The 27,254-nt window shown below is 39.7% G+C and overlaps 1 protein-coding gene across 43 annotated transcripts in view; it reads left to right on the forward strand.

The window, feature by feature from the left end:
• Nucleotides 1-27,254, forward strand: part of NCOR1 (nuclear receptor corepressor 1) — a 155,809-nt gene that overhangs the window by 123,703 nt on the left and 4,852 nt on the right. For 15 of the 43 annotated variants that reach the window (XM_070563467.1, XM_070563469.1, XM_070563459.1 and 12 more), the window contains 16 exons: nucleotides 723-806; nucleotides 1,291-1,547; nucleotides 1,904-2,264; nucleotides 4,562-4,789; nucleotides 7,559-7,768; nucleotides 8,230-8,379; nucleotides 8,729-8,842; nucleotides 12,117-12,282; nucleotides 12,486-12,979; nucleotides 15,502-15,630; nucleotides 16,066-16,223; nucleotides 16,647-16,870; nucleotides 19,741-19,881; nucleotides 21,647-21,789; nucleotides 25,979-26,032; nucleotides 26,490-26,711. In XM_070563467.1, the coding sequence (XP_070419568.1) occupies nucleotides 723-806; nucleotides 1,291-1,547; nucleotides 1,904-2,264; nucleotides 4,562-4,789; nucleotides 7,559-7,768; nucleotides 8,230-8,379; nucleotides 8,729-8,842; nucleotides 12,117-12,282; nucleotides 12,486-12,979; nucleotides 15,502-15,630; nucleotides 16,066-16,223; nucleotides 16,647-16,870; nucleotides 19,741-19,881; nucleotides 21,647-21,789; nucleotides 25,979-26,032; nucleotides 26,490-26,711 (3,135 nt within the window). The remainder of the gene's footprint in view (nucleotides 1-722; nucleotides 807-1,290; nucleotides 1,548-1,903; nucleotides 2,265-4,561; nucleotides 4,790-7,558; nucleotides 7,769-8,229; nucleotides 8,380-8,728; nucleotides 8,843-12,116; nucleotides 12,283-12,485; nucleotides 12,980-15,501; nucleotides 15,631-16,065; nucleotides 16,224-16,646; nucleotides 16,871-19,740; nucleotides 19,882-21,646; nucleotides 21,790-25,978; nucleotides 26,033-26,489; nucleotides 26,712-27,254) is intronic. The other 28 variants (XM_070563461.1, XM_070563479.1, XM_070563475.1 and 25 more) reach the window with 11 other exon arrangements.

Genomic DNA, 27,254 nt, shown 5'->3' on the forward strand with positions numbered 1-27,254 from the left:
ATTTCTAAAGAGGTAGTTACGACTCTTTCATTTTGATTTGCGTGTCCCATTTAATATATTTTGTCTATTTTTGAGGTATCCGTCTTTCATGTTTTCCCTTTCTCACAGATATATTTTGAAGCTAAACAGTGATTTCCAGTCCCTCTGTATTCTCTCTTACCTTGGTAAAGAAGCATTGGGATTTAGATTGAGCTTTGAAAGTGGCTCTCTTTTCTTTTTGACCTATAATGGGTGTCTTCTTTGGCCATTTTCTATTTAGGAAAAAGTTTAAAAAGGAATGAGTGATGTCATGTTGGGTACTCCCAACTTTTATTTTTTCCGTGATTTCCTTCTGAGTAGTTCATAATTTAAAATATCCTTTCCTCTACAGAGCTTTTATCAAAAATATATACTCTTTGGGGCCACCCTGGTGGTACAGTGATTAACTTTGCACGTTCTGCTTTGGCAGCGCAGGGTTCACTGGTTTGGATCCCAGGTGCAGACCCATGTACGACTTAGTAAGCTATGCTGTGGCAGGCATCCCACATATAAAGTGGAGGAAGATGGGCACAAATGTTAGCTCAGGACCAATATTCCTCAGCAAAAAGAGGAGGATTGGCAGCAGATGTTAGCTCAGGGCTAATCTTCTTCATCAAAAAAATTACTCTTAGCGACAGTGTGAAGTACATGTGAATTGACATACACATTATGTTTAATACTTGAATTACTTTCTTGTTTGAAAGGGCTGATATGCCGAGCATTACCCAGGGGGAGCCCTCATTCTGACCTCAAAGAAAGGACTGTGCTGTCTGGTTCCATAATGCAGGGTAAAAGTTTTGTTCATTTTGGTTTTATTCATGACTGTCTCACTGGCAAAGTCGTTTGACATTAATTTGCAGTGCATGAAACCTGCTTTTCAAGATATTTTCCCTTTTGAACAAGACATTTAAGTCTTGATTATAACTGTTCTGTCTCTGCGCTACATAGTTTATTTGAAGATGATAGTTGCCTAATCTTTGAAGATAGAGACATCTTCATTATGTAAAAATCATTCTGTGATGGTGATAAATGATGTATTAAATCTTAACCCTAAAGAAGAAATAACTGATGAATATTTATTTACGGATCTGTTCTAAACAGAGAATTGAGTAGACACTGCAAGATGGCAAGGCATTAATTTTTTAAATTGCAGTAGAATATATGTAACAAAATTTACCATTTTAACAATTTTTAAGTGTATAGTTCAGTGCCATTGTTATGCAATCATCAGAATTCTCTTAATAAGTATGTTCCTTGAATTCTCTTTTGAAGGCACACCAAGAGCAACAACTGAAAGCTTTGAAGATGGCCTTAAATATCCCAAACAGATTAAAAGGGAGAGTCCTCCTATACGAGCATTTGAAGGTGCAATTACCAAAGGAAAACCATATGATGGCATTACCACCATCAAGGAAATGGGGCGTTCCATTCATGAGATTCCACGGCAAGATATTTTAACTCAGGAAAGCCGAAAAACTCCAGAAGTGGTCCAGAGCACGAGGCCGATAATTGAGGGTTCCATCTCCCAGGTAACTAGACTGTAGTTCTTTTTGTCAGCCATTCCACTTTAGGCTGTGATATTTATGGAGCATTTTAAAAAGTGAGACTTAATAATTGTTGGTAGTTCTTATGCTGTGAGACCTATTGGAAGTAAACGTGAAAGTTTTATATATGCTTTATCATTAGTTTTTCTTGTGTCCTTAGTGTGAAGTATATAATGTGGGAGAGTATGCAACTCAGGATTGGTGGGCTTGTGATTGAGGCATCCACACAGACAATAAGACTACCACGGCGAACTATAGTTGCCATGAGCCAAACATAGACCTGAGATAGAAAAATATTTGGATGCCTTCGGCTGCTGTAATGTTTGTTTCTTTCCCTTTAGGGTACACCAATAAAGTTTGACAGCAACTCAGGTCAATCTGCTATCAAACACAATGTCAAATCCTTAATTACGGGGCCTAGCAAACTGCCCCGTGGAATGCCTCCACTGGAAATCGTGCCAGAGAACATAAAAGTGGTAGAACGGGGAAAATATGAGGATGTGAAAGCAGGCGAGCCAGTGCGTCCCCGGCATACATCGGTGGTAAGCTCTGGCCCCTCCGTTCTTAGGTCAACACTTCATGAAGCTCCCAAAGCACAGCTGAGCCCAGGGATTTATGATGACACTAGTGCACGGCGGACACCTGTGAGTTATCAGAACACCATGTCCAGAGGCTCACCTATGATGAACAGAACTTCTGATGGTATGTTACTCTTGTATCCTTGTCTGATCATTTTTATTGCGCTTTTTCACCTCTAGCAAATAGTAAATGTTGAAGTGTTAGCTTTAGATTGTCACAAGATCTATAGGTTGTGCTTGATACTAGGGCTGTGGAAGGCTACCGTATTAAAAGTACAGGCATACCTTGTTTAATTGCGCTACGCTTTATTGCACTTCACAGATACTGTTTTTGTTTTTGTTTTTTTTTTGAGGAAGATTAGCCCTGAGCTAACTACTGCTAGTCCTCCTCTTTTTTTGCTGAGGAAGCCTGCCGCTGAGCTAACATCCGCGCCCATCTTCCTCTACTTTATATGTGGGACGCCTACCACAGCATGGCGTTCCAAGCGATGCCATGTCCACACCCAGGATCTGAACCAGCGAACCCCGGGCCGCCGAGAAGCGGAACGTGTGAACTTAACTGCTGTGCCACCTGGCTGGTACCCCTGTATTTTTTACAAGACCCTCCACCAGCAAAAAGATTATGACTCACTGAAGGATCAGATGATGGTTAGCATTTTTTAGGGAAAAAGTATTTTTTAATTAAGGTATATACATTGTTTTTTTAGACATAATGCTATTGCACAATTAGTAAACTACAGTACAGTCTTTTTTATGCATTGGGAAACCAAAACATTCTCGTGACTTGCTTTATTGCAGTGGTCTGGAACTAAACCCGCAGTACCTCTGAGGAATGCCTGTAGGCATAATTATAGGTAAAATACCTAGTATTTTAATCAAGTGCAGAGTATGATGGAGTCCAGAAATGCTCTAGAATAAATATTTTCAGAGTGTTTTTTCAGCTAGTTCTATAAGGTTTTAGAAGTCAGTTTTGACAGTCCTTCAGCAGCAGTCCGTTGTGGTAGTTGAAAGTTTAGGCTCTGGAGCAAGACTGCTTAGGCTTGAATTAAGGTTTTTCTTATTACACGAGCTTGGGCAAGTTACTGAACTTTTCTCTGCCTTAGTTTCCTCATCCCTAAAATGGTCAGGTAATAGTAAGCCATACCTCAATGGATTGTTGTGAAGATAAAATGAGGTAATATGTTTAAGGGATTTTAAAAGAAAAAAATAGTGCCTGGTATTTTGAAGGACTCAATAAATGTGAACTATTACTCTTGTCATTATCATCAGAACCCCACACCTCCTTGGGGTTTATGCTGCTGGCAGGTACATCAGTAAGGTAAGAAGCGTTGATTTTTACCATGTTGTCCCTGAAACAATCTGAGGCCCTTAGAAATGCATCCACTTATCATTTTAAATTTCATTGCGGTATATATTTATTGAGGGCTTGTGTCTGCAAGGTCCTGGGCTGGACACAGCAAGAGCTGTAAAGGTGAAGAGTGTGTTAGACAGTGGGAGAGGAGTAGCACAGAGGAAAGAGAAAAGGGAAGTGCCTGCTTCTGAGTAGAGTGGTGAATTAAAACCTTTTGGCTCTTGAAGAAGAATTGCCCTGCAGAGGGAAAAGGCATGCCATATTTAAGCAGGTCGGGGCTTGGAAGGGGATGTAACAAACCAGTGTGATGGTGGTTTTGACAGTCAGATTTGTATGATCATGGCAAAGTTGATATTATAAAATTGTTAATAATTAGATGGTGGTGATGGTTGCACAACATTGGGAGTGTATTAATGCCCCTGAATTGTACCCTTTAAAATGGTAAATTTTATGTTATATGTTGTTTACCACCGTTATTACAACAGTTGAGCCTGATGGCCCATAAGTATTTGGATATGATAGGCATTGGTGGGATAATCTAACCTTTCTGAATAACATGGTTTAGAAAAGAAGAGGCTGCAGTAGGGAAGAGATCGATGTTGGTGAGGTAAAGAGAAAGTCTTTGTGGAAGTACAGAGCAGGAAAAAATAGTATAACTTAATGACCGATGGGCAGTAAGGAGGCTGCTTAGTAATGCAGGCTCAAAGAGAGGAAGGTGAGATTCGGTACGTGTGGGATCAAAAGAATTTAGAATGTTAAAGTCATACAGAAAAAAATCATTTATAATGGATTTAAAGAGGAGTGTTGAACTTCATTATTAATCTTAACATTAGGTGGTAAAATGCTGGCACTATGATCCAAAAGTTGGTAATCTCCAAATCTCAAAAGCTTCTCCTAGTTGTTCACTTTGGCATATTTTGCAAGACTGAATGTTAAAAGTTTTAGTGGAAAGGCAAGATCAAAATATTATATGAATATAGTCTGTATTTGAGTGATTGAGAAATGGATAAATAGTATCATACTAAGCAAGTTTTCTTAAGAATTTGTGGTGTTGGCTCTTTTTTTTCTAGTTACGATTTCTTCTAGCAAGTCTACCAATCATGAAAGAAAATCGACACTAACCCCGACCCAGAGGGAAAGCATACCAGCAAAGTCTCCAGTACCTGGGGTGGACCCTGTAGTCAGCCACAGCCCTTTTGATCCCCATCACAGGGGCAGCACTGCAGGAGAGGTTTATCGGAGCCACCTTCCCACACATTTGGATCCAGCCATGCCGTTTCACAGGGCTCTGGATCCTGGTAAGCACAGTGTGTATTGATAATTTATGGCAAAGAAATAATATACCTGTATGATTTTTTAAACTTTCTATTTATTAAAGTACAATATGCACATATCATTAGTGTACAGCTCAGTGAATTTTCACAAACTGTACACCCATGTGTTACCAGCCCCCAAATCAGGAAACAAAATATTACCAGCACCCTTTAAAGAATTAAAAATAATAGGTATGTGAAAAGCCCTCTTAGTGTTTGGCATTTGGTTAAGCCGATTGAAAAAGTGGGTTAATGTGACAATTATTTTTAAATGACACAGGCATACCTTAAACGTTTTAATGTACAACATAGACGTTCATTTGTCAGTGTTCCGATATAAGGCCAAGGTCCACTGATTAAGCCTTACCATTGTCTTTCTTATATACATGATTCTCACATTTCCCGATTTCGTTTTTTAAGTGAAGCTAGAATTTAAAATCACTTCAAAGGAATCTAAATACAGAATCCTTCTGGATTTTTCCCAGTCTTTTAAAATTGTCTGGCCCATACCTGATTCAACTTCTATATCGAGTCTCCAAAACAGTCAACTTTGTTTCCAAAGAAACCACTCTTTTCATTTTTCTCTCATCGATTTACAGATTATTTGATGAAGTTACATAATTATTATTCTTCTCTCTTTTTTTTTAAAGATTGGCACCTGAGCTAACAACTGTTGCCAATCTTTTTTTTTTCCTTCTCCCCAAAGCCCCCCAGTACATAGTTGTCTATTCTAGTTGTGAGTGCCTCTGGTTGTGCTATGTGGGACACCACCTCAGCATGGCCTGACCAGCAGTGCCATTGTACGCCCGGGATCTGAACGGATGAAACCCCAGGCCACCAAAGCGCAGCGTGCGAACTTAACCATTCGGCCACAGGGCCGGCCCCTGAAGTTACATAATTATAGTAGCAAGTATAGCTGGAAAGAACTTTTGAACAGACACCGCTTCCTGTGGGTAAACATAATTCTGGTAGGTTCAGAGCGTGCAGGTTTTTGAGAGAGCAGTCTGTACTGGGCACAGTGATGCTGCCTGCCAGGGGTGCAGGGCAGCTTGCTCTGCAGAGGGAAAGGAGTCCTGTCAGCAGGTCAGTGGAGAGTCGCTGCTGGGCTGTCATGACCCACCTGCTGTGCCAGTTCCACCCAGGTCCTGTTCCCTGCTCCTCTTGCCTGCTGAGCCTCACTCAAATGTGTATTTTCTGCTCATCCCTCTTTATCATAAACTGCTTGCTCATTACAACCTTCAAGTTGAAATTGGGACACAGAACACTTGTATTTCACCTTGGTCCTTAGGGAAGCGATTTTCATTACCAGTGTGCCAAGATTTCTAAGGGTTATTTACATTTCATAGTAGCAAGTTATGTGTGGAAAATATTTTATCTGAAAGCTCTATCAGTGCCATCAAATTGTTTGAGGACATTAAGTTTCAGAGGAGTCCACACCTAGTTCTTCAGGGACTGTCTCCGAAAACTGATGCAGAAGTTCCCACAGAGTCAGCTGACAGACTTACGTGGCTGGGAGTTCTAGATGAAGGTGAAGCAAACATTCCAGAAAACTTATCATTTGTTTTTTTAGGGAGAACATATATATATATATATATATATATATATATATATAAAATAGTTCACTCAAGTTCTCAGACAAAATTGGGTGTTTATACTTTCATTTAGTGTTTCTCATAGTCCTTCATTTCTTAGCACTTTCATTTGCTTGTCATTTTTGAGCTGGAGCTGGATTGTAAATGTTTTGAGGAGAGAGATGACATCTTCTACTCTTTTTTTTGCTGAGGAAGATTTGCCCTGAACTATCATCCACTGCCAATCTTCCTCTTTTTGTATGTGAGTCACTGCCACAGCATGGCCACTAACAGACAAGTGGTGTAGACTCATTCCCAGGTACTGATCCTGGGCCTCCAAAGCAGCGTGTGCTGAACTTAACCACTAGGCCACCAGGGCTGGCCCTTATCTTGTACTTTTTACTATACCTACCCCTTCCTAACATCCTGTGTCATGCTCTAGGGTTGCCAAACTATAGCCTGGGGGCCAAATTTTGTTAGTGCCTGTTTGTGTAAATAAAGTTTTATTAGAACACAGCCACGCCCATTTGTCTATATTTTGTCTATGGCTGCTTTCATGCCGCACTGGCAGAGTTGAGTAGGGTTGACTGAGACCACATGGTCCACAAAGCCTAAAATATTTACCATCTGGCTCTTTACAGAAAAAGTTTCCTAATCTCTGCTCTAAATACATGCACTAATTAAATGCTTATAGACTAATCTTTTTCACTCCCAGGAAAGGAAAGTTACTGTTTGTCACAAAGTGTTTTCACATATATTTCCATTTGGTCCTATTGGATGATCAGTACTACAAAAATAATTTTATTTTCAAACACAGCTCTTGGAGACTTCAGGTGAAAATATAATAAAGTTACATGGCAAAGACTGAAAATGAAACTACTTGAAAATTTTTTTAGCTACTGTTCTAATGGTACAAAGGTTAATACTCATGTTTTGTCTAGTTTCTCCTTTCCCTTTTCCATTACATTTAACATTAGAATGTTGATATTCATAATTGCTGACATATCAAGGTGTAGAATGAATCCACCTTAATCCCTGTACCGCCCCCACGCCAATGCTAAATAAAAATTGCGTGTGCAATTAGCTCAACAGGTGGTTTTTCTTACTCTTTCTGTGGGTGATGTTTAGCAAATGAATTTCATCCAGACTAAACTCAGTGCCTTTCTCTCATTCTCTCAATCAGCAGCTGCTGCCTACCTGTTTCAGAGACAACTTTCACCAACCCCAGGTTACCCAAGTCAATATCAGCTTTATGCAATGGAGAACACAAGACAGACAATCCTAAATGACTACATTACCTCACAGCAGATGCAAGTGAACTTGCGCCCAGATGTGGCCAGAGGACTGTCTCCACGAGAGCAGCAGTTGGGTCTCCCATACCCAGCAACAAGGGGTATGTGTTTTTGCAGTTCAGATTTCATGTAATTTATTATGTGTACCCAGAGTTTCCTACATACTCAATAACTATTTGTTGAATGAATGATGGAAAGAAAACCATATCCTTTAGCCCTTGAAGGCAAACAAAATAATGTATCAAGATGGAGTGTTTTGGTGAACACTGAAATAACTAAACCAAGACAGTGTACTAGGTATTTGAAATCATTGTTTTACCAGTTTGCTGTCTCTCTTTAACCTATCCATGCGTTTAGGTTACTGGTAGGAGGCAGAGTATTTCCTGTCCTTCTCTAGATTTAAAGACAGTCTTACAAAGTAATGATCTTAAACATTTTTATTTATACTATATACGAAGTATCATTGGGTTATAGAGATAAAATAGCGAGCCATGTATGGTTCTGTATCTTTAGAGCAACATTTAAATTTAATGTACTTTTATTGTATTTGTCTTTTGAGCAGGAATCATTGACCTGACCAATATGCCTCCAGCAATTTTAGTGCCTCACCCAGGGGGAACAAGCACTCCTCCCATGGACAGAATCACTTATATTCCTGGGACACAGATTGCTTTCCCGCCCAGGCCGTACAACGCTGCTTCTGTGTCTCCAGGTGAGAGTTTACAGTGACACACTTCTCTGATGTGAGCAGCATGCTTAAGTGTTGACAGCGTAGCCTTTGAAGGTATTCTGGGCACTTGTTCTTCTTTGCTCTGCTGTTTTTCATGTAATATTTAGTGATAGTTCCTATATGCCATCTATCTAGATATTCTAAAATATCCTAAAAGCTTGTGTTATGTTCCGGTTGTCATCCAAGACTCTTAATAAAATAAACTCCCTACATCTCAAATTTGGAACTTATTGAAAAATTTTCAGTCGCTTAAGATAAATCTAAAAATGGTTTGCTGTAGCTGACAGGTTGATAATTTTGTCTTTAAGTTGCAGATTCATGTGTTTTACAGGACATTCAACACACCTTGTAGCCGCCGCAAGTGCTGAAAGAGAACGTGAACGGGAGCGGGAGAAGGAGCGGGAGCGGATTGCTGCCGCTTCCTCAGACCTCTACCTTCGGCCAGGTGGGTGGGATGGCTTTCTTCATTCTATAGACATTTCTTGGTAATCCAGTATGATGGGACATTGTGCTTATTGTTGTGGGGGATGACAATGTGATCTTACAAACAAGAACTATAAGACAGAAAGTAATTACATGCCTTATGTGAAGTACAGGTAAAAATGCTATACAAGTTGAAATGGTGCAAACACACATTTTAAACAGGTAAATGAAGTTTTCATGATGAAGGTACCATTTTGATTTGGCACCAGTGGTTGGCTACACTTGGGCCCGAAGATACAGCTGGGTGCAGAGCTCGTTAAAGCTGAAAGTAGGGGCCGTCCCAGTGGTGCAGCGGTTAAGTGTACACGTTCTGATTTGGCGGCCTGGGGTTCGCCAGTTCGGATCCCGGGTATGGACATGGCATGGCTGGACAAGCTGTGCTGTGGTAGGCGTCCCACATATAAAGTAGAGGAAGATGGGCATGGATGTTAGCTCAGGGCCAGTCTTCCTCAGCAAAAAGAGGAGGATTGGCAGCAGTTAGCTCAGGGCTAATCTTCCTCAACAACAACAAAAAAAGGTGAAAGCAGCCCAAGCAAAGGCTCATAGACATGGAGACATATGTGTTATTATGCTGGAGTTTAAAAGAAGAATGGAAAATATGTTTAGAAGATTGTATGGCATTTTTAATTACAAGTGAAGTGCTGCCGTTCAGTGCAGGAGGCAGGTGACATCATCAGAGGGGCATTTACACAAGAGTGGCATGAGATGGATTAGAACCCTGAAGGTGGGTATGGCCTGGTGCCCAGAGGACAGTAAGACCGTGTCAATAGATCATACGTGTTCTAATGACTCCTGAGATAGCTTGACACTGGGAATGGCCAGAAGGGAACTGCTTGGAAGAATATTGGTAAAGTGAATCAGAAGGACTTAACAATAACTAGATATGGGGAATGAGGAAGAGATGAAAAACAAGATTGGTCTGCAGTTATGATAGAGTAGGATTAGTGAAAGCAAAGAGATAATGATTTTTATTTTGGACGTACTTAATCCAATATGTCTTTGGAACATTTGTTCTTATCCATGGTATACTTGTCTTTTTATATTCTTTTTTTTAAAAGATTGGCATTTGAGCTAACAACTGTTGCAAATCTTCTTCTTTTCTTTTTTTTCTTTCTGCTTTTTCTCCCCAAATCCCCCCAGTACATAGCTATATATTTTAGTGGTGGGTCCTTCTAGTTGTGGCATGTGGGATGCCGCCTCAGCATGGCCTGATGAGCCCTGCCATGTCCATGCCCAGGATCGGAACTGGCGAAACCCTGGGCTGCTGAAGCCAAGTGTGCGAACTTAACCACTCGGCCACAGGGCCGGCCTTCTTTATATTCTGTTAATGTCAGTGAACTCAAACCTTTTACCATTTCCATACTGTCAGATATACAGATCTGGGACTTAGAAGAAAAGATTGTGCTTGGAGATGGTGACTCAGGACTCATCTGTAAGAGTTGAAACTTGGCTTGAATGAGATTTCCAAGGGGCAAGCATGTGAAGAGAGGAGTAGGTCAGTCCTTAGATGTGACTGGGAAGGATGTTGTAGATGGAGGCAAAGGGAACCAGAGACCTGGTCACAGAGGTAGGTGCAGAACCGAAGGGCCTGGTATGACAAGGTTGTCACCTTCACATGGTCATAGGAGACAGACATAGAAAAGGAGCCCAAAAGCTAGTCATCATATTTGACCTAGAAATACCGTTCTTGAAGATTTCTCTTAAACAATTAAATGGTTGCAAAGCCTAAAGACATTTAGATGTAACCTCTTGTCTATATATAATAATAAATCACTAAGTCACCATAGGAAATGCTTTAGTGAATTGTAAGGTAGCACCATAATATTGATTATATGTCAGTTGTATAAAACCATGGAAATTGGTTTAATTAAAGAAAGCTGGGGGCTGGTTCCATGGCCGAGTGGTTAAGTTTGTGTGCTCTGACTCAGCGTCCCATGGTTTTGCCGGTTCAGATCCTGGGCACGGACCTAGCACCATTCATCAGGCCATGCCGAGCTGGTGTCCCACATGACACAAACAGAAGGATCTACAACTATGTACTGGAGGGCTTTGGAGAGAAGGAGGGGGAAAAAAAATGGAGGAAGATGGGAACAGATGTTAACTCAGGGCCAGTCTTCCTCAAAAACTAAATAAATAAATAAAAAATGAAAGTTGAGTGCAAATGATACATAACTTTGGTAGGAACTATATTTTAAAAATGCTTTTGATCCTACTGATAAATAACATGCAGATTTAAGACAATTAAATATGATTTTTCTCCATCAGACATTTAAAAGGTTGATAAATATTCTGTGTTCGAGTGTTTAAAGAAACACTGCGTCTCATACACACACAGTAGCAGTGTAAATAGGGATAACCTTTTTGGAGATATAATAATTGAAATAGCAATTTCACTTCTAGGAATATCCCCCATAGAAACACTCATAGAAGCTGATGTATGATCAAAAGGGAGAGAACTGCTGAAAAGGCTGCCCTAGTCAGTACCTGCTGTGAGAAGAGGGGTGTATGCTGAAACTGCTGCCTCCTTGAGGGCAAGGTCAAGTTAGAAAGTCCGAGTGAGGGCATAGAACCAGAAGAGGAAGAAAGTGATTAGAGAGGAAACGTGAGAATTTGAGATCTTCCAAGTGAAGTCATTTTGACCAAGTTCAAGTTGTGGCTTTGTTATGGGAGAGCTATGGTTAATAAAAATATCTCAAACATTGAAGAAGTGTAGTTAGTGGAGCTGCACTTTTGGGGAGAGCATTGTGAATGATGTCACGACAAAGAGAGCTTGCTGAGAAACAGTTGCCTGTGGAGGGCGGTAAAGGAGGAGAGCAGGAAGAACTGGCTGCATGAAACGGCCTCAGACCCTGGTGTAGCAGGAGTATGTTATTTGCATTATGATACTTAGAAGGTTGTGCTCAATTTGGTTTTGGAAATGATAAACACACCAGAGTTTGAGGAAAAGTTTGAAAGATGAACTTATCTGATCTGTGTTAGTACTTCATGGTTGATGTTTTGTTCCTCTCTGGAATCAAGATAGAAACTTATCACAAAAATGGAAATGACAGAAAATATAGCTGATGTTTTTGTTTCAAGTTACTAGTGTGGTTTTATTGCATTTTTATTGAGAAACTCTTATAGAATGTATTTCTAGAAAGACCAGGAAGTGGGATATCAAGGTTTATAACAGTCCCTAAATGTTGCTGTCTGCAGCTGCTTCCTTACGGCTTGTCTTTTTTTTTTGGTCCCCACAGGCTCAGAACAGCCCGGCCGGCCAGGCAGTCATGGATATGTTCGCTCCCCGTCCCCTTCAGTCAGAGCTCAGGAGACCATGTTGCAGCAAAGACCCAGCGTTTTCCAGGGAACCAACGGAACCAGTGTAATCACACCTTTGGATCCAAGTGCTCAGCTACGAATCATGTAAGTCTGTTGTATACATTTTGACAAAAAAAATACCAGCCTCTTGCATATACTCTTTTAAATTTGTGACTGCAATACTTTTAGTAAAGATTTTCTACCTGCTCAGCACTTTTTGTTGTTGCAGTTTTTTCTTCTGTCTCCCTACCACACCCCCCAATAAAGCGTCTCCCCTTCACAGAGTTGTGGTTTGGTTTTATTTACAGGCCACTGCCTGCTGGGGGCCCTTCTATAAGCCAAGGCCTGCCAGCCTCCCGTTACAACACTGCTGCGGATGCCCTGGCTGCTCTTGTGGATGCCGCAGCTTCTGCCCCCCAGATGGATGTTTCCAAAACAAAAGAGAGTAAGCATGAAGCTGCCAGGTTAGAAGAAAATTTGAGAAGCAGGTCAGCAGCAGTTAGTGAACAGCAGCAGCTAGAGCAGAAAACCCTGGAGGTGGAGAAGAGATCTGTTCAGTGTCTGTACACTTCTTCAGCCTTTCCAAGTGGCAAGCCCCAGCCTCATTCTTCAGTAGTTTATTCTGAGGCTGGGAAAGATAAAGGGCCTCCTCCAAAATCCAGATATGAGGAAGAGCTAAGGACCCGAGGGAAGACTACCATTACTGCAGCTAACTTCATAGACGTGATCATCACCCGGCAAATTGCCTCGGACAAGGATGCAAGGGAACGTGGCTCTCAAAGTTCAGACTCTTCTAGTAGCTGTATGTATCTCAATCTGAGTTTTGCAATGTGATATCTGAGTAAAGAATTACTTTATTCTTTAGGTAAAGCAGAACATTGTATAAAGAAAATCTTAATCTTCATAGTAAATGTAATAGAAAGGTTTTGTCGGTTAGTAGTGCAAAAATGTCTCTTCTACTATTTTTGTCATTATTTAAATATCAGAGTTTCTTAAATATACCAGGTTATTTTCCCTGAGAAACCCATGCTGTTTGTAGAGTTAAAGTTGGAAAGTAGATAGAGGGTAGAGCTTACTGACATTTTCAGGCGTCTGAAGGTGACAGATGTATCATCAGGCTCTGTGCTCCTGAAACCGAATTTCTCACGAAGTGTTTTCCAGTATGTGGTTCAGTATTTGGGCCAGTACCCCAAAGCCTCTTATATCCTTTTTCTAAGATAGAGATTTTTAAAAAGTGAGACACCTTATTTATTGGTAATTGTATTTATGTTGCACCTTCCTTGCAAGTTGGATTTTGATCAAATCTGGTTAGTCACTTGGACATTTACCCTGTATATCTGTAAGAATTCACAAATCTACAGTAAAAATGCTAGAAAAGTTACTTTAAATTTACTTTTAACTATTGCCTGAATTCTTTATAGAATTCCTGAAGGAGTAAGCAGGTATTTAAGCAAGTATCCACTAATACTTGAAGTAATTTAATCATATGTAGTCATCTCTCTGTTGTTTCCATTAATGAAATGGAGTAGAGCTGGAGATAATGAAAAAATGATTTCTTGTGCACCTGCACACAGTGTGCAATTCTTTTACCTCCATGCTTAATCATAATTTGTTTGGGTAAATATCTACCCCATTGCTGAGGTTTTTAGAGAGAAAGGGGCGGCTTGGTAGTCAGTTATGTAGACAAAAGACTTTAGCCTGGGATTATGAAAATATGCAAAACAGATATGATACATGCAGAAAATTGCTAGCTGAAGATCTGTAGTTGTACGACAAGGCCCTCTGGAGGGAAGTCACCAGCACACATGGTGAGCCAGCTTGTGGCTTAGTGGATGCTTCAGCACAGGGTTCCCTAGTCACCGGATGACACTTCTCAGTTTGCATCAGAACCAAACCTCGTTCTAGGAGTTTGACTTTCAGAAGGTCTGAAAATAGAAAGTCTGGCTTCTTTTCCCACTGTTCCTATTTCTGAGTATGGTTATCTTTTTCTTTTTTTTTTAATCACTGGGTAAATTACCTGCATGGAATCAACAGGCTCTTTGAGGTTATTTAGTGTGGTTTTCAGTTTTTCTTTTCAGAGCCTCCTTCCCCTTGAAGGTGAAACACAGTGCCTTCCCCTTACCCTTAAGGCTTCAAGAGCAGTGTGAACACAGTTTAGCATCAGACTTTCTATTGACCGTATATTGGATGTGGTAAGCAGATTTAGGATGTTGGATACATAAACAGAGATGAGTACCAGTGGGTATCAAAGTTGCAAAGTAGTATAAATTACTTTGAATATAATGATTTATTTTAGTTCCCCAAAGATAATTTTTATCCTGGTTGTCAGGTTTCTGTTCTGAGCATACTGGAACCCAGGTAACTGCAACTTCCATGACCTGATGGCGGGGTAGGAGGAAATGGCCATTCAGTTGAGTACTGGAGGAACAGGTGGTGGCCTGCTAGCAGAGTTCATTCCCACCTGCTATACCTGTGTCCATGACCCATCAACTGATCACACTCAGGTCTCTGGCAGTTTTCTGATTCTTCAGTGCAGCCTGTAAATGCAAAGAGCGCTCTAAAGTTAGAAAGTTCCTGAGCGAGAGGTGATATCTGCCTCTCCCCCTTAGTTCTGAGGCCATGGCAGGACTGTGAAAAGCTACCTACTGCATAGACCCTGTTGTCTTGGGAACTGCATCTTAGAGGGGGCCCTTCTCTAATGTGGGCATCCTCCCTTTCTCCCAACGGAGTGAATTTGCTTCCCTTCAGACATTCCTTACCATTTCTGTTTATTTGTACAATGTATCATGTTGCTAAAAAATTGTTTAGAGTAATTTTTGTCAGTACTCCAATGATTTGAGAAAATCATTATATAATGTTACTTAATCTGTAGCTTTAAAATCATCATGGTAATGAAGCAGCTTTGTAGCCTCAAAGTTTTTCTAAGAAGTGACTGTCCCACAGAACTGAAGTTATTGGAAACAATGAACTGTTGAGGATCTACGCTCTCATTTGTTTAATCTCTTCTGATGAATGTTTCCTGGTGATTTTCTTTTCCAGCTGCCAGAAGGATGTCACAAATCTGTTCTCTATTCTGCCTCACCTAAAGGTCTTAGAGCCCACAAAATTTGAGAAAATCCTGTACCCTACTGAGATTAGGAACACCGAGGAAGCACTTATGGACCTTTGATACCAGTCTTTTGGGCTTGTTTTTTGTCATTAACCTGGGGTGCCACTGAACATTCTGAGAATAAAAAATGAAAATATGCAAATAGGTTTGAAGAACTTGGACTTTTGAAACTTTTCACAGGATTAGTTTTAAAAGATTCTTTTCTTTTTTTGAAGTATCTTCTCACCGTTATGAAACACCTAGCGATGCTATTGAGGTGATAAGCCCTGCGAGCTCACCTGCACTGCCCCAGGAGAGACTGCAGGCCTGTCAGCCAGAGGTGGTGAAGGCAAACCAAACAGAAAGTATGTCTTTTTTAGCCACCAGATTACGTTTTCATATTTGCATTTATCATTTGCTTCTAATTATCTGTTCAGACCATGTTAAGAAATCTTTTGTTAGTGTTGTTTTAGAGTAACATCTAAAATTGCACTAATGCAAAATGATTTTTAAGCTTTTATTAATTACTCTTTTGTTTATATTTTAATGATATAGAAAATAGTTGATATAAATTTTGTTTGCCTACTTACGTTTTCACATTTTATTCTGTGCTATTCCTGTGAATTCTGTATTAGTATGAAGAAAAATAAGTATTTTTTCTTCCAAAGTAAGATGTGAATTCTGGTTAGAGATATGTACCACATCCCTTTCATGTGTTCCTCTGAGTTGTGTTTAATCTTTGAAAATGAGTGAAAGGCGAGGGCACCCCCGGAGTGAGACGTCTGTCTGTCCTCTATTAGATGAAGCCACCAGACAGTATGAAGGACCATTACATCACTATCGACCACAGCAGGAATCACCGTCTCCACAGCAGCAGCTGCCCCCTTCTTCACAGGCTGAGGGGGTGGGCCAAGTGCCCAGGACCCATCGACTGATCACACTTGCTGATCACATCTGTGTAAGTTTTTCATTTTTCTTATTAATTTTTCTTCTTTTGATCATGCAGAAGGCACATTTCACATAGAATCACAATAAAGGGGCCGGCCTGGTGGCGTACTCGTTAAGTTCACACGCTCTGCACCAGAGGCACAGGGTTCACCAGTTTGGATCCTGGGCGTGGACCTGTGCACTGCTTATTAAGCCATGCTGTGGCAGGCATCCCACATATAAAGTAGAGGAAGATAGGCACCAATCTTAGCTCAGGGCCGATCTTCCTCAGCAAAAAAAAGAGAAGGATTGGTGGCGAATGTTAGCTCAGGGCTAATCTTCCTCAAAAAAAAAAAACAAAAACAGGAATCACAATAAAGATGTCTCAACTTTTTTATACATTTTTTGCAAGTATTTAATGGGTTTAACCACTTCTTTCTTTTCTCATTCACAGCAAATTATCACACAAGATTTTGCTAGAAATCAAGTTTCCTCGCAGCCTCCCCAGCAGCCTCCCACTTCTACATTCCAAAATTCACCATCTGCTTTGGTGTCTACACCTGTGAGGACTAAAACATCAAATCGTTACAGCCCAGAATCCCAGTCTCAGTCTGTCCACCATCAAAGACCAGGTTCAAGGGTCTCTCCAGAAAACCTTGTAGACAAATCCAGGGGAAGGTATGGCGTTTATTTCAAACCATATGTAAATTTCACAACAGTAAAACAATTTGAATATACCTATAAGATAGGAGATTCATTTCTTATACCTAAAGTTTATGTACCTTCATTTCCTAGAAAGTGTAAATGAAAGTTTTTCCTCTGTATATTATTCTTGGAGTGTCCACAGTCTGGGCAACAGGTACTATACACTTTTGAAAGTGTATTCAAAAGTTGAATGCTATATCTGCTTGTGGGTTTGCTAAGACAGTTATGAAGAATGTGTAGTTTGGTGGTAGTATAGGGACACTTTGAGTAGTCCTTCAGAATCATAAAAATGTTTTTCTCTCTCAGTGGTTTCTGTTGGGTCAGCAATAACATATGTTTAGGAACCTGGCATTAAATAATGAAAATGAGGCCAACATAGACACCATGAGAGGAAACATTTTACCCTGTAGGGCAGGGCCATCTGGTAACGAGCTTTTCTTCTTTATCTTCTTATCCAATATTCTGTGGTTAGAGTTTTAGAAAATGGAGGCAAGGTTTTTGGTTCAGCGTGGTAGACTAAGCATTGGCACATGTTAAATTATAGTATAGCAGGGGGCCAGCCTTGTGGTGCAGCAGTTAAGTTCACATGTTCTGCTTTGGCGGCCTGGGGTTTCCCGGTTCGGATCCCAGGTGCAGACCTGCACACTGCTTGTCAAGCCATGCTGTGGCAGGCGTCCCACAGATAAAGTAGAGGAAGATGGGCACGGATGTTAGCTCAGGGCCAGTCTCCCTCAGCAAAAAGAGGAGAATTGGTAGCAGATGTTAGCTCAGGGCTAATCTTCCTCAAAAAATAAATAAAAAATTTAAAAATTACAGTAAAGCAGCATGAACATTCATAAAATTCATAAAAATGCTGAGAACAAGACTGGGATATCAGCAGGTCAAAGATGCTGGCAAATATCTGGAAGACACAGTGGAGGGATGAACCAAAGTAGTGGAAGCCATAATTCAGAGAATGATAAAGAAATTTGTAGCAGAGGTGGTTCTCCAGCCTGCCCAACAACCCCTCAAAGTTTGGAAAGAACATAAAGGAGTAAGAATAATGTATTTTAAAAGCTGAATGGTCTTCATTTACAAAAACAAAAAAACTTTATGGTAGGATTTTTTAAACATACAGAGAACAGTATAATGTTTCTGTGTATCCATTGCCCAGCTTTGGTAATCATCAGCATAGGGCCAATTCATTTTTTGAAACACTTGCCCTACCCTCAAACTGGATTATTTTGAAGCAAATCTCGGACATAATCATTTCAAGAAGCTGGATTATCTTAAGGATAAGACGAAAACACATTTACTCTCTTTTAACCAAAGAAGGAAAAGAAATTCAGTTATCAGAGAAGAACAGGAAACTATACCAGAGTATTCATTCCAGATGCAAAGCACTATGTTGCAGATTTTGAGCAATTGATGGCATTTATGAAAAGAAAATTTGACTTTTTCACTTGTAATTTCTATATCACTACACCTGTGCGTTTGAATGAGGAATTCATTTCTTTCATTGGTTTTATAGTTTAAAATGTTCACACAATCCATATGTGGTGAAACACTGTTAATTGATTTTTCAATCATTAAGCGAAACACAGAGGAGTTTTTCTGGAGTGCTGTAAATCACATAAAAATGGCTGAATATGCTATGTAAAGTTAAAATAGACAAACTAAAGATGGAAATAAGATGGGCAGGAGCAGGCCCCATGGCCAAGTGTTTAAGTTCTCGTGCTCTGCTTTGGTGGCTCAGGGTTTTGCAGGTTCGGATCCTGGGTGGACGTGGCACTGCTCATCAGGCCATGCTTAGGCGGCATCCCACATACCACAACTAGAAGGACCCACAACTAAAATGTACAGCTATGTACTGGGGGGATTTGGGGAGGAAAAGCAGAAAAAAAAGAAGATTGGCGACAGTTGTTAGCTCAGGTGCCAATCTTTAAAAAAAAAAAAAGAAAAAGAAAAAATGGGCAACAACATAGAGAAAGTAGTCAAGTTCATCTTTCATGGAAGGGAGTTGATAGATACTGTTTCAAGTTTGATAAATCAAGAAAGGTATAAGCTTATTTAGAGTTTTAGAGGTGACCACCAAAGAACTAAAAGAAAGATGGTCAAAAATGGCCACTAAGAGTTGGATGGCATTGAGAAAGGAAATAACAAATTGTATATATATAATAATGTATTGGTACATGTACATATGTATATATAATTATATATTTAAATATATATATAACAGTAATAAAAGCAAACATTAATGGTCACAGGTGGCTCTTAATATGTATAATCACTAAACCAAAAACTTTCTTGGTCTAAACAGTGTCTCAGTTATCCTTACCAACATGGTATCCAGAGGAAAAACATTAAATTGCAGAGAACTGCTCAGCCCTAAAATAGTAGAACTAGACCTTTTCTTGACTCACCTGACACACTCCTTAGGTTTCAGTTTAGTACTCAAGTCCTTTATTTTCTGACCAAATAGGGAAAGACCTGGTAAGTCAAGGCTCAAAATCAGCAGTAAAACCCTTGAGGGCTCACCAGAGTAGCTGGCCAAGGGTAGGATGGGGTCTGATGCTGAAGCACACAATGGCCTCCCGATGGAGCCTCAGCTGCGGCCTGTCCTGTGGCGCTATTTGTGACGCAACTCCCAAATCCGCTGGGCATGCATGGATGAAGCAGCAGAAACAGACTTTTTTTGGTAACTAGGTATACAGTGAATACCTGAGGCAACTTTCTCAATGATAGACATTGCCAACTTTTGTGCCTTCTCCTGAAGGAAGTAATGAGTTAACCGGTTTCTGTTTAGAATAGCCATAGGTGAGCCCTAGGAGCACAATCTAATATTTCATGTGTTACAATATTAGGCCTGGAAAATCCCCAGAGAGGAGTCATGTGTCTTCAGAGCCCTACGAGCCCATCTCCCCACCGCAGGTTCCAGTTGGGCATGAGAAACAGGACAGCATGCTGCTTCTGTCTCAGAGAGGAGCGGAGCCTGCAGAGCAGAGGTGAGGAGTGGGTGCCCTTCCTAGCTGACAGCTCCCAGTTATGAGTGTGTGTGTTGTTTTTCTTATATCAGTGCCTTTTTTCTCTTTTGGATTATATGTCAGGATAGGACTCTCAGAGGATCATTTAGTCTCTGTTTTCATAGTGATCTAATGCTAGTGGATTTTCATGAAAAAATTATAATATTTAAATAGATTATACAAGACAATTGTTCATTATTCCTCTTGAAATTACATCCTTCTAGACCTTTTTTAAAGACCTTTTTTCTCTGTGTGGTCACACATTGCTCCTGTCCCTATGAGTGCTCATCATATGCCAAGCACTGAGGACTATATGTGGAAGGAAAGTAACAGTGAGCACCTGTGCTGAGCTGCTTTACATATTTTTCTTACTTGTTTCTAATCCTAACCCAACTCTGTGCATAATTAGATTTTTATTCCCATTTAGATTAGACACCTTTGATTTGGCATCTGGTCCCCTTCCATCAGAGTGATTTCTCTAAAACTTACGTTAGAGTCAAGCACTGTCATTAGCATGGCGTTTGAGTTCCTTTATCACCAGGTTCATGCTGCTTATCTCATTTCCTGCCACTTCACCCTTATCCTTCATTTTCTGTCCAGATCACATTGTTTATTGTTCCCTGAGTTCCTCTCAGTTCATACGTATGTTGTTTTCTTGGTGTGGAACACCCTCCCATGATGCTCTGAGATGTGAATACATGATTTGCCCACGGTCAAATAAAAAGGGAGAGTCCAGCTTTAAACCAAGATCTGTCTCACTCCACATTGTTAGTGCATTTCTTACAATGTGTTGTAAGTTATTTACTTATTGTATATATTTATAGGCAACCAAATAGATGTTGGTACCTTTCAATCAAATAGGAAGAAAATCCAGTTTTGGAAAGGGAATGATATCAAATGTAACTATACATTACACGTTTTCCCCTAAGTCTGTGATTCTTTTGAGGACAGGGATCACAATTTATTCATTTTTCTGTTTGTTACCTTATTTATCTTACTTGGCTTATAGTAGGTGTTCTCATGTTTGAATGACGAATAAATGAATCCACATGATGAGATTATCAGTAGCCTTCTCTGTTCTCCATTTCATCTCCAGCTCTAGGTAGATCCTTGGTGGTCTTGAGGAAACTTTTTAAAAAATGTGTTAGTATAGGTAGCTGCCAATGAAATATGAAACCCTTTACGTGAAACTCATTTCATCTGGTAGGAGGCTTGAAATAAGTTTAACAAATAGGCAGTTTTATTTCTATACTGTAGCTGTTTTGTTCAAGTCCAACTGTCGATTGCTTTGGTGTGAGCTCTTGCTATCTTATAGGCAAATGTACTATTAGTTATAATTTTCTTGAACTTAAATGTAATTCTGCTTGTAGTTCCCAGTTTATGTGATAGCCATAAATATATCAGTGTTTGTGCTGTTAAGCAGACAGCATCATAATAAGCTGTTTCTGAGTTTTCCTGTTAATATCCATTGGCTGCTTATTCTTTGTTAAGAATCTCTGTTTTAGATTATCCCCCTTCCAGTCCTTATTTTATGGTTTCATCTTTGAGTGTTCTTTGACTATGTCCTCAAATATGACATAGTAACTGGCTTATGATCACATATTGCTCCTTACAGTTATAACCACAAACACAAGTTTGGGGAGGTGGTAGTGTTCCCAAATACCCTATCACCGTTGTTATAATTGATAGAAAAGTCCCCAAGGTTAGGAGTACGTGATGATAACAGACATAACTGTGTTCCTAACAGGAATGATTCCCGCTCACCAGGGGGTATAAGCTACTTGCCTTCATTCTTCACCAAGCTTGAAAACACGTCACCCATGGTTAAATCAAAGAAGCAGGAGATTTTTCGTAAGTTGAACTCCTCTGGTGGAGGTGACTCTGATATGGGTAAGTGGGATTTCTTTCATGAACCCCAAATAAAATGTGCATTAATAATGATATCTCCAATGTTGCCTCTCGTGTAATCATTGAGTTTGAAGGCTCTTATAGGCATCTGTCTAACGACATCTGATCCTAAATTTCCTTCTCATGTCTGCCAGAACGTGATTTCCTATTAGTGAGCAAGAACTTGCTACCTCCTGAAGCTGTCCACTTTCTCTTTGAACAAATGCTAAGTCTAGGAAACTTTCTTCTTATGTGGGGCTAGATTAGCTCTCCTAGTTTTTTACCCACTGGTCTTCATTTTATCCATTTGGGCTGTCTCCACATGACTTCTCTTCAGGGATTTGAAGACAGGTCATTTGAGTCTTATCTCTATAAACATCCCCAGTTTCATCAGTTTTTCATCATATGGCCTGGTGCCGAGTATTCTTACCATCTGTTGCTGTCCACTAAAAACATTTTATTTAGCTTAGCCTTTCAGTACGTCCTGAGTAGTGTGGTATGATCTATCCTAAATTTCTCATTATTAAGGGAGCCTAAGGGTATATTAGGGTTCTTTGGCAACCTAACACTCTTAAGTTATAGTGCACTTAGTATCAATATAAATATCAAGGTCTTTTTTGATGTGCGGCTGTTGGTCCATCCCTTTCCCTTGCTGTACTTTTGTATTACTAGTGCCGTGTATAGGATGAGGCAGTCTGTGCTTCCACCATTCCAACTACTTTTTCTATCCTGCCAGTGTCTTTCTGGATCTGTTTGGTCATCCAGCATTCACCTGCAAATCTGATAAACCCACCATCTAAAAATATAATGACATCAATAATAATGGTAGCAAACAGTTAAATATATAGCACTTACTATGCGTTAGGCACAACAGCCTTACATGCTACCTATTATAATTATCTCCATTTTTTGGATGAGGAAACTGAGACTCAGGTTTTTAATAACTGGTGCAAGTTACATAATTAGTAAGTAATGGGCTGTGGTTCAAACTCAGGCATTCCAACTCCAGAGCCCATGCTTCTAATGATGTACTAACTATATTCTAACAGTTCTGTACCTATGGCATCATTACCCAGATTGCTGGTAAATATCCAGTAGGATAAAGCTCTGTGGCATCCAAACCTTTCTTCTGGGTTGATATGCATGTGCATTAATTGGAACCTTCTCACATTATTATTCAGCACACTCACTGAGACCATCACCCTGTCCTTACTTAGCCATCTTTTCCTCGAGTATATCCGGTGGTACAGAGACTTTGTTGGATGCCTTGCAGAAATCTAGGCAGACACAGTACTATATTTCTGTGATCTACAATCTACTAATCTCTTGGCCCTTTCAAAAGAAAGGAAATTGTGGGTTAGGAACTATAAACAGCCAGGTGGATGTGTGTGGATCTGTCACACTTTGTGATTAATAAAGGTTAAACGTCAAAGAGAAAAAAGGATGAGCCCACTGTCAATTATTGTTTGTGGACTTATGCTAGCTCTTAATTACTAGATTCTCTTTAAGTGGTAACAGACCATCTAAAAGATATTTTAGAATGTTGACCAGAATTGCTGTCAGGCTTACAGATATTCTTTCTTCTTTTTTAAAATAGTATCATTACATTTTTCTGTCTCCAGTCTTCAGTGGTTTCATCTGTTATTTACAGCTTCTCAAATGTTACCAACAAAAATGTAGTGCTCTCATGTTCAGATTCTTTCAGAACCTAGAAATGGATGTGTCAGAGCATGGAGACAGAGGTTTTAGAGCAGCCAGTTGTTTCACCTTTGTGTGGTTTACACTCATCCTCTCTAGTCTCTGCTTTGCCATTTTAGTGGGAAAAAAATTCTTGACAGGTAAATGCCACATATGAATTGAAGAAGCCTACTTTATAGTTTTCTTCTTTTTTCTAATGTTTTCCATTATCCTCAGGCAGCAGCTCTCTCATTCATTAAATCACAATCATTTATTGAGCAGGGTACTATGTTGCTTGCTTTTAGAGTGACAGATGGTCTCTACTCTCTGAAAATGTATAATGAAATACGTACCTAACTTTAATAGAAGATAAAATTTATTAACGTCTTAAGGCAGGTACTAACAAAATTGCTTTAGTCTGGGATTTGTTTTGATTGCAAGAACTCTTTGATTGTGGAAGGGGACAATTAAGGAATTAAGTAATAAGTGGGCTCATGGGACCTGAGGGCACATTCAGTGCTCACGGGGAAGTAGAACTGAGAAATCAAAGCCATCGGCCACCAGGACAGCTTCACTTCAACTCATGTCTCTCAATTCAGTGTTCCCACCAAGGACATCAGTGACTTTATTCTTCAAAGACTTTAACACTTGAAAACTTTATTTGTTCTCTCTGCAGCTGTTGACACTAGTTGAACCACTTTGCTCTTCCAGAAATATTTGCCTCTCTTGGCTTTCAGATACTACTTTCTCCTCTTTTTTTTTTCTTTACTTCTTTGGCCATTTCTTATCCTTAAGGCACGGTCTTGCTTTGCCTGGCCCTTGAATGTTGGTTTTCCCAGTTTTCTCCTCATGCACTATAATCTCTGAGTCATTTCATCCACTCTGGGGGTTTAAACTGTGAAAATTCCCACTTATATCTGGAGTTCAACTTTTCTACTAACATCTGCTTTGGTATCTTTGCAGACCTCATTTCTTCTTGAATATCTTACTAGCCCCTTAAATGTCTAAAATTCAATTAACATTCTGCCCCTTCACACAGAAAAATCTGTTCCTCCTCCTTCCCTACCACGTTTACCTTTATGTGGCTCCACTAATTATCTTCTTGGCAAATCTTCTCTCCCTCATTCTTCACCTCCTGGTGGTGCTGCCTCCTCCTGTGAAGTCTGCTTCCTAAACAGCTCTCAAATATCTATCTTCTTTTCCCCTCATTTCTGAGTAATTATCATGTTCTTTCAGTTTGCCCATCTGTTTTAAACCAGAGGTCCTTCAACTTCAATATCCATCCATCTCCAGGAATGCTTGTTAAATATATGAATCACAGGGCCCCAGGAATCTAGGAAATTGGTACTTTTACTAAGCTGCCCAGTGAATCAGATTTGATGGCCTTAGAAAGTACCACACTGAACGATAAGCTTCATAGGTAGAGGAAGGAGTGCACTGTAAGGACAGTATCTTGGTATTATCCTTGGTTGAACTATATGAAATTGTGTGTGTGTCTGACCATTTTTGATCAAAGAGGTGATTTTATTATGATTCACCCAAATAATTGCTCAATAAATATTTGTAAAATGAATGAATCTTATTCCATGAACTTTTTGATAACTACAAGGCTGTATTTATCATTTTGTGTTATTTCAGGTTCAGTTTATTTATCATAAATGTTACCTGACCCATACGTAAGGAGACTGTCAACCGCAGTCACTGTTTTATAGTTTTTCCTGGAGATTTTTCTCCTTTTCCTCTTGCCAGTTTAAAGTTCCCCTGATCAAGAAAGTTGGCTTCTAGGCACATGTACTCCCCATCTTCACAGATGGCTCTCACCCCTAGGTAAAAGTCCATTCTTCTGCAGTCTCATCCCAAACCCCGCGTTCTCCACATTCTCTGGGACATCATTTGTCCACCCACTTACTTCCTATGTTCTTTCTCTTTCAAATTCTCAGCATCAAGTTGGAAGCTGTGATGAAAATACCATTTCTGTTCCCAAATTCCTTCTATTTCTGGCCCAGTCCTTTATAGGTAGTTGCCAGATTGTCTCAGCTATTGTCATTCAAACCATGCAAATTACAAATTGCACAATTAGCAGGAATGAAAAAATCAACAGACAGAATCTTTGTCTCATCTGGGAATGTAAGAAGTTTCCAGTCAACCATGTTAGGGAAAGACTTGGTCATTTTCATCCTACACATTGAGGTGTCTTTCCCCTGGATCTCGTCTCCCTAGCAAGCCTGGATTCCTGTTCTGAGAGCAGTTTTTTCTCCAGCAATGCAAAGTTTCGTTCCCACCTTGGGCTTATATTACACCTGTTCTGATTTTCCTACCTCACCCAATTTTTTATGTCCTCATTTCCTTTTTTAAAAACATAATTATTTCTTTTACTTTATCTTCATTTAACAAGTGAAAAATAAGGTTCCCATCATGGAAAATGGTTAATTTTATTGTAGAATTATTTTTGAGGCTTTATCTCTTTGCTGTATATGATTATCACATCTCAATTAACTTGAATGTCTGTTTACAGCAGCTGCTCAGCCAGGAACTGAGATCTTTAATTTGCCAGCAGTCACTACCTCAGGTAAGATTCAAATATATTATTTGTCATTATGAAATTGGTATGGTAGCAGTCCAACCAATTGTATTAAGTATGGACTGCATAGCAGGGGACTGCTCCAGTATGCAAAAATGAATAATAGTGCCTAATTTACTCAGAGAGGAGATAGTCAAGAGCAATAAAAAGTGAACTGAGGTTCAATAAATACTTGTTGAAAAGATGAAGAATGTAGAAACTGGGGAACTGAAACGAGAAGAAAACGGTTGAGTAACTTTAACACAAGTGGGGAACTGATTCATTTAGCAAAGAAAAATAAAGTTCCTAGAATTATTATTTTGATTTAGATGGCCATGGGTTTTCAGGCAACTTGGCAGGTGCTGTGTGGACGCAATGGTCTGAAGGACTGTAGGCAGTCTGTTCCCTTCTGTTTCCTGATCTGCCTCTCAGAAATAAGCAGAAATGTTATGGTTGTCTCTTTTAGGCTCAGTTAGCTCTAGAGGTCATTCTTTTGCTGATCCTGCCAGTAATCTCGGTCTAGAAGACATTATCAGGAAGGCCCTCATGGGAAGCTTTGATGACAAAGTTGAGGATCACGGAGTTGTCCTGTCCCAAACAGTGGGAGTAGTGCCTGGTGGTGCCAACACTTCGGTTGTGACCAGTGGTGAGACACGGAGAGAGGAGGGGGACCCATCACCTCATTCAGGTAAAGTTTTCATTTTAGTGCTCTTCTGCTGCCTTTCCCAAGAAAAAGCCAATTTACTTCCCAAGTTCTAATGTGTCACTCACAGATTTCATTTATGTGCTCAGAGTCACCTCTGAGGGTTTCAGTTACTTTAAAAAAAAAAAAATTTTTTTTTACTTGCTTAGATGTTTTAGTAACATGAACAGAAATTAAAAAGGATGAAAATTTTTACCCAGAATGTCAGCCTTCAGCATATTAGCAGCTAAGTCCTTAGCTGTATGCATACATTGTAACTGTAATACAAGTGCAATTCTGCTTTTGAATAAAAGTGACTTTCTGTTGTAATAAAATTGATTATACTGAGCCTTCAGTATAAAAGAATTTTAAGCCATAGAAAGAGTAAGGAAAAAAAAACCTTCAGATCAAATCATCCAGAAAGCTAGTGTCGTTTGATAATCATCATTCCAGACATGACAGATATTAGAATGAGCTCATTTTATACATGCTGTTAAAGCCTTGCTGCACACAAAAAACCATGATTTAAGCTTTTAATGTTTAACTATA

Source organism: Equus przewalskii, chromosome 10, assembly GCF_037783145.1.
Source record: "Equus przewalskii isolate Varuska chromosome 10, EquPr2, whole genome shotgun sequence".
Taxonomy (NCBI): Eukaryota; Metazoa; Chordata; class Mammalia; order Perissodactyla; family Equidae; genus Equus; species Equus przewalskii.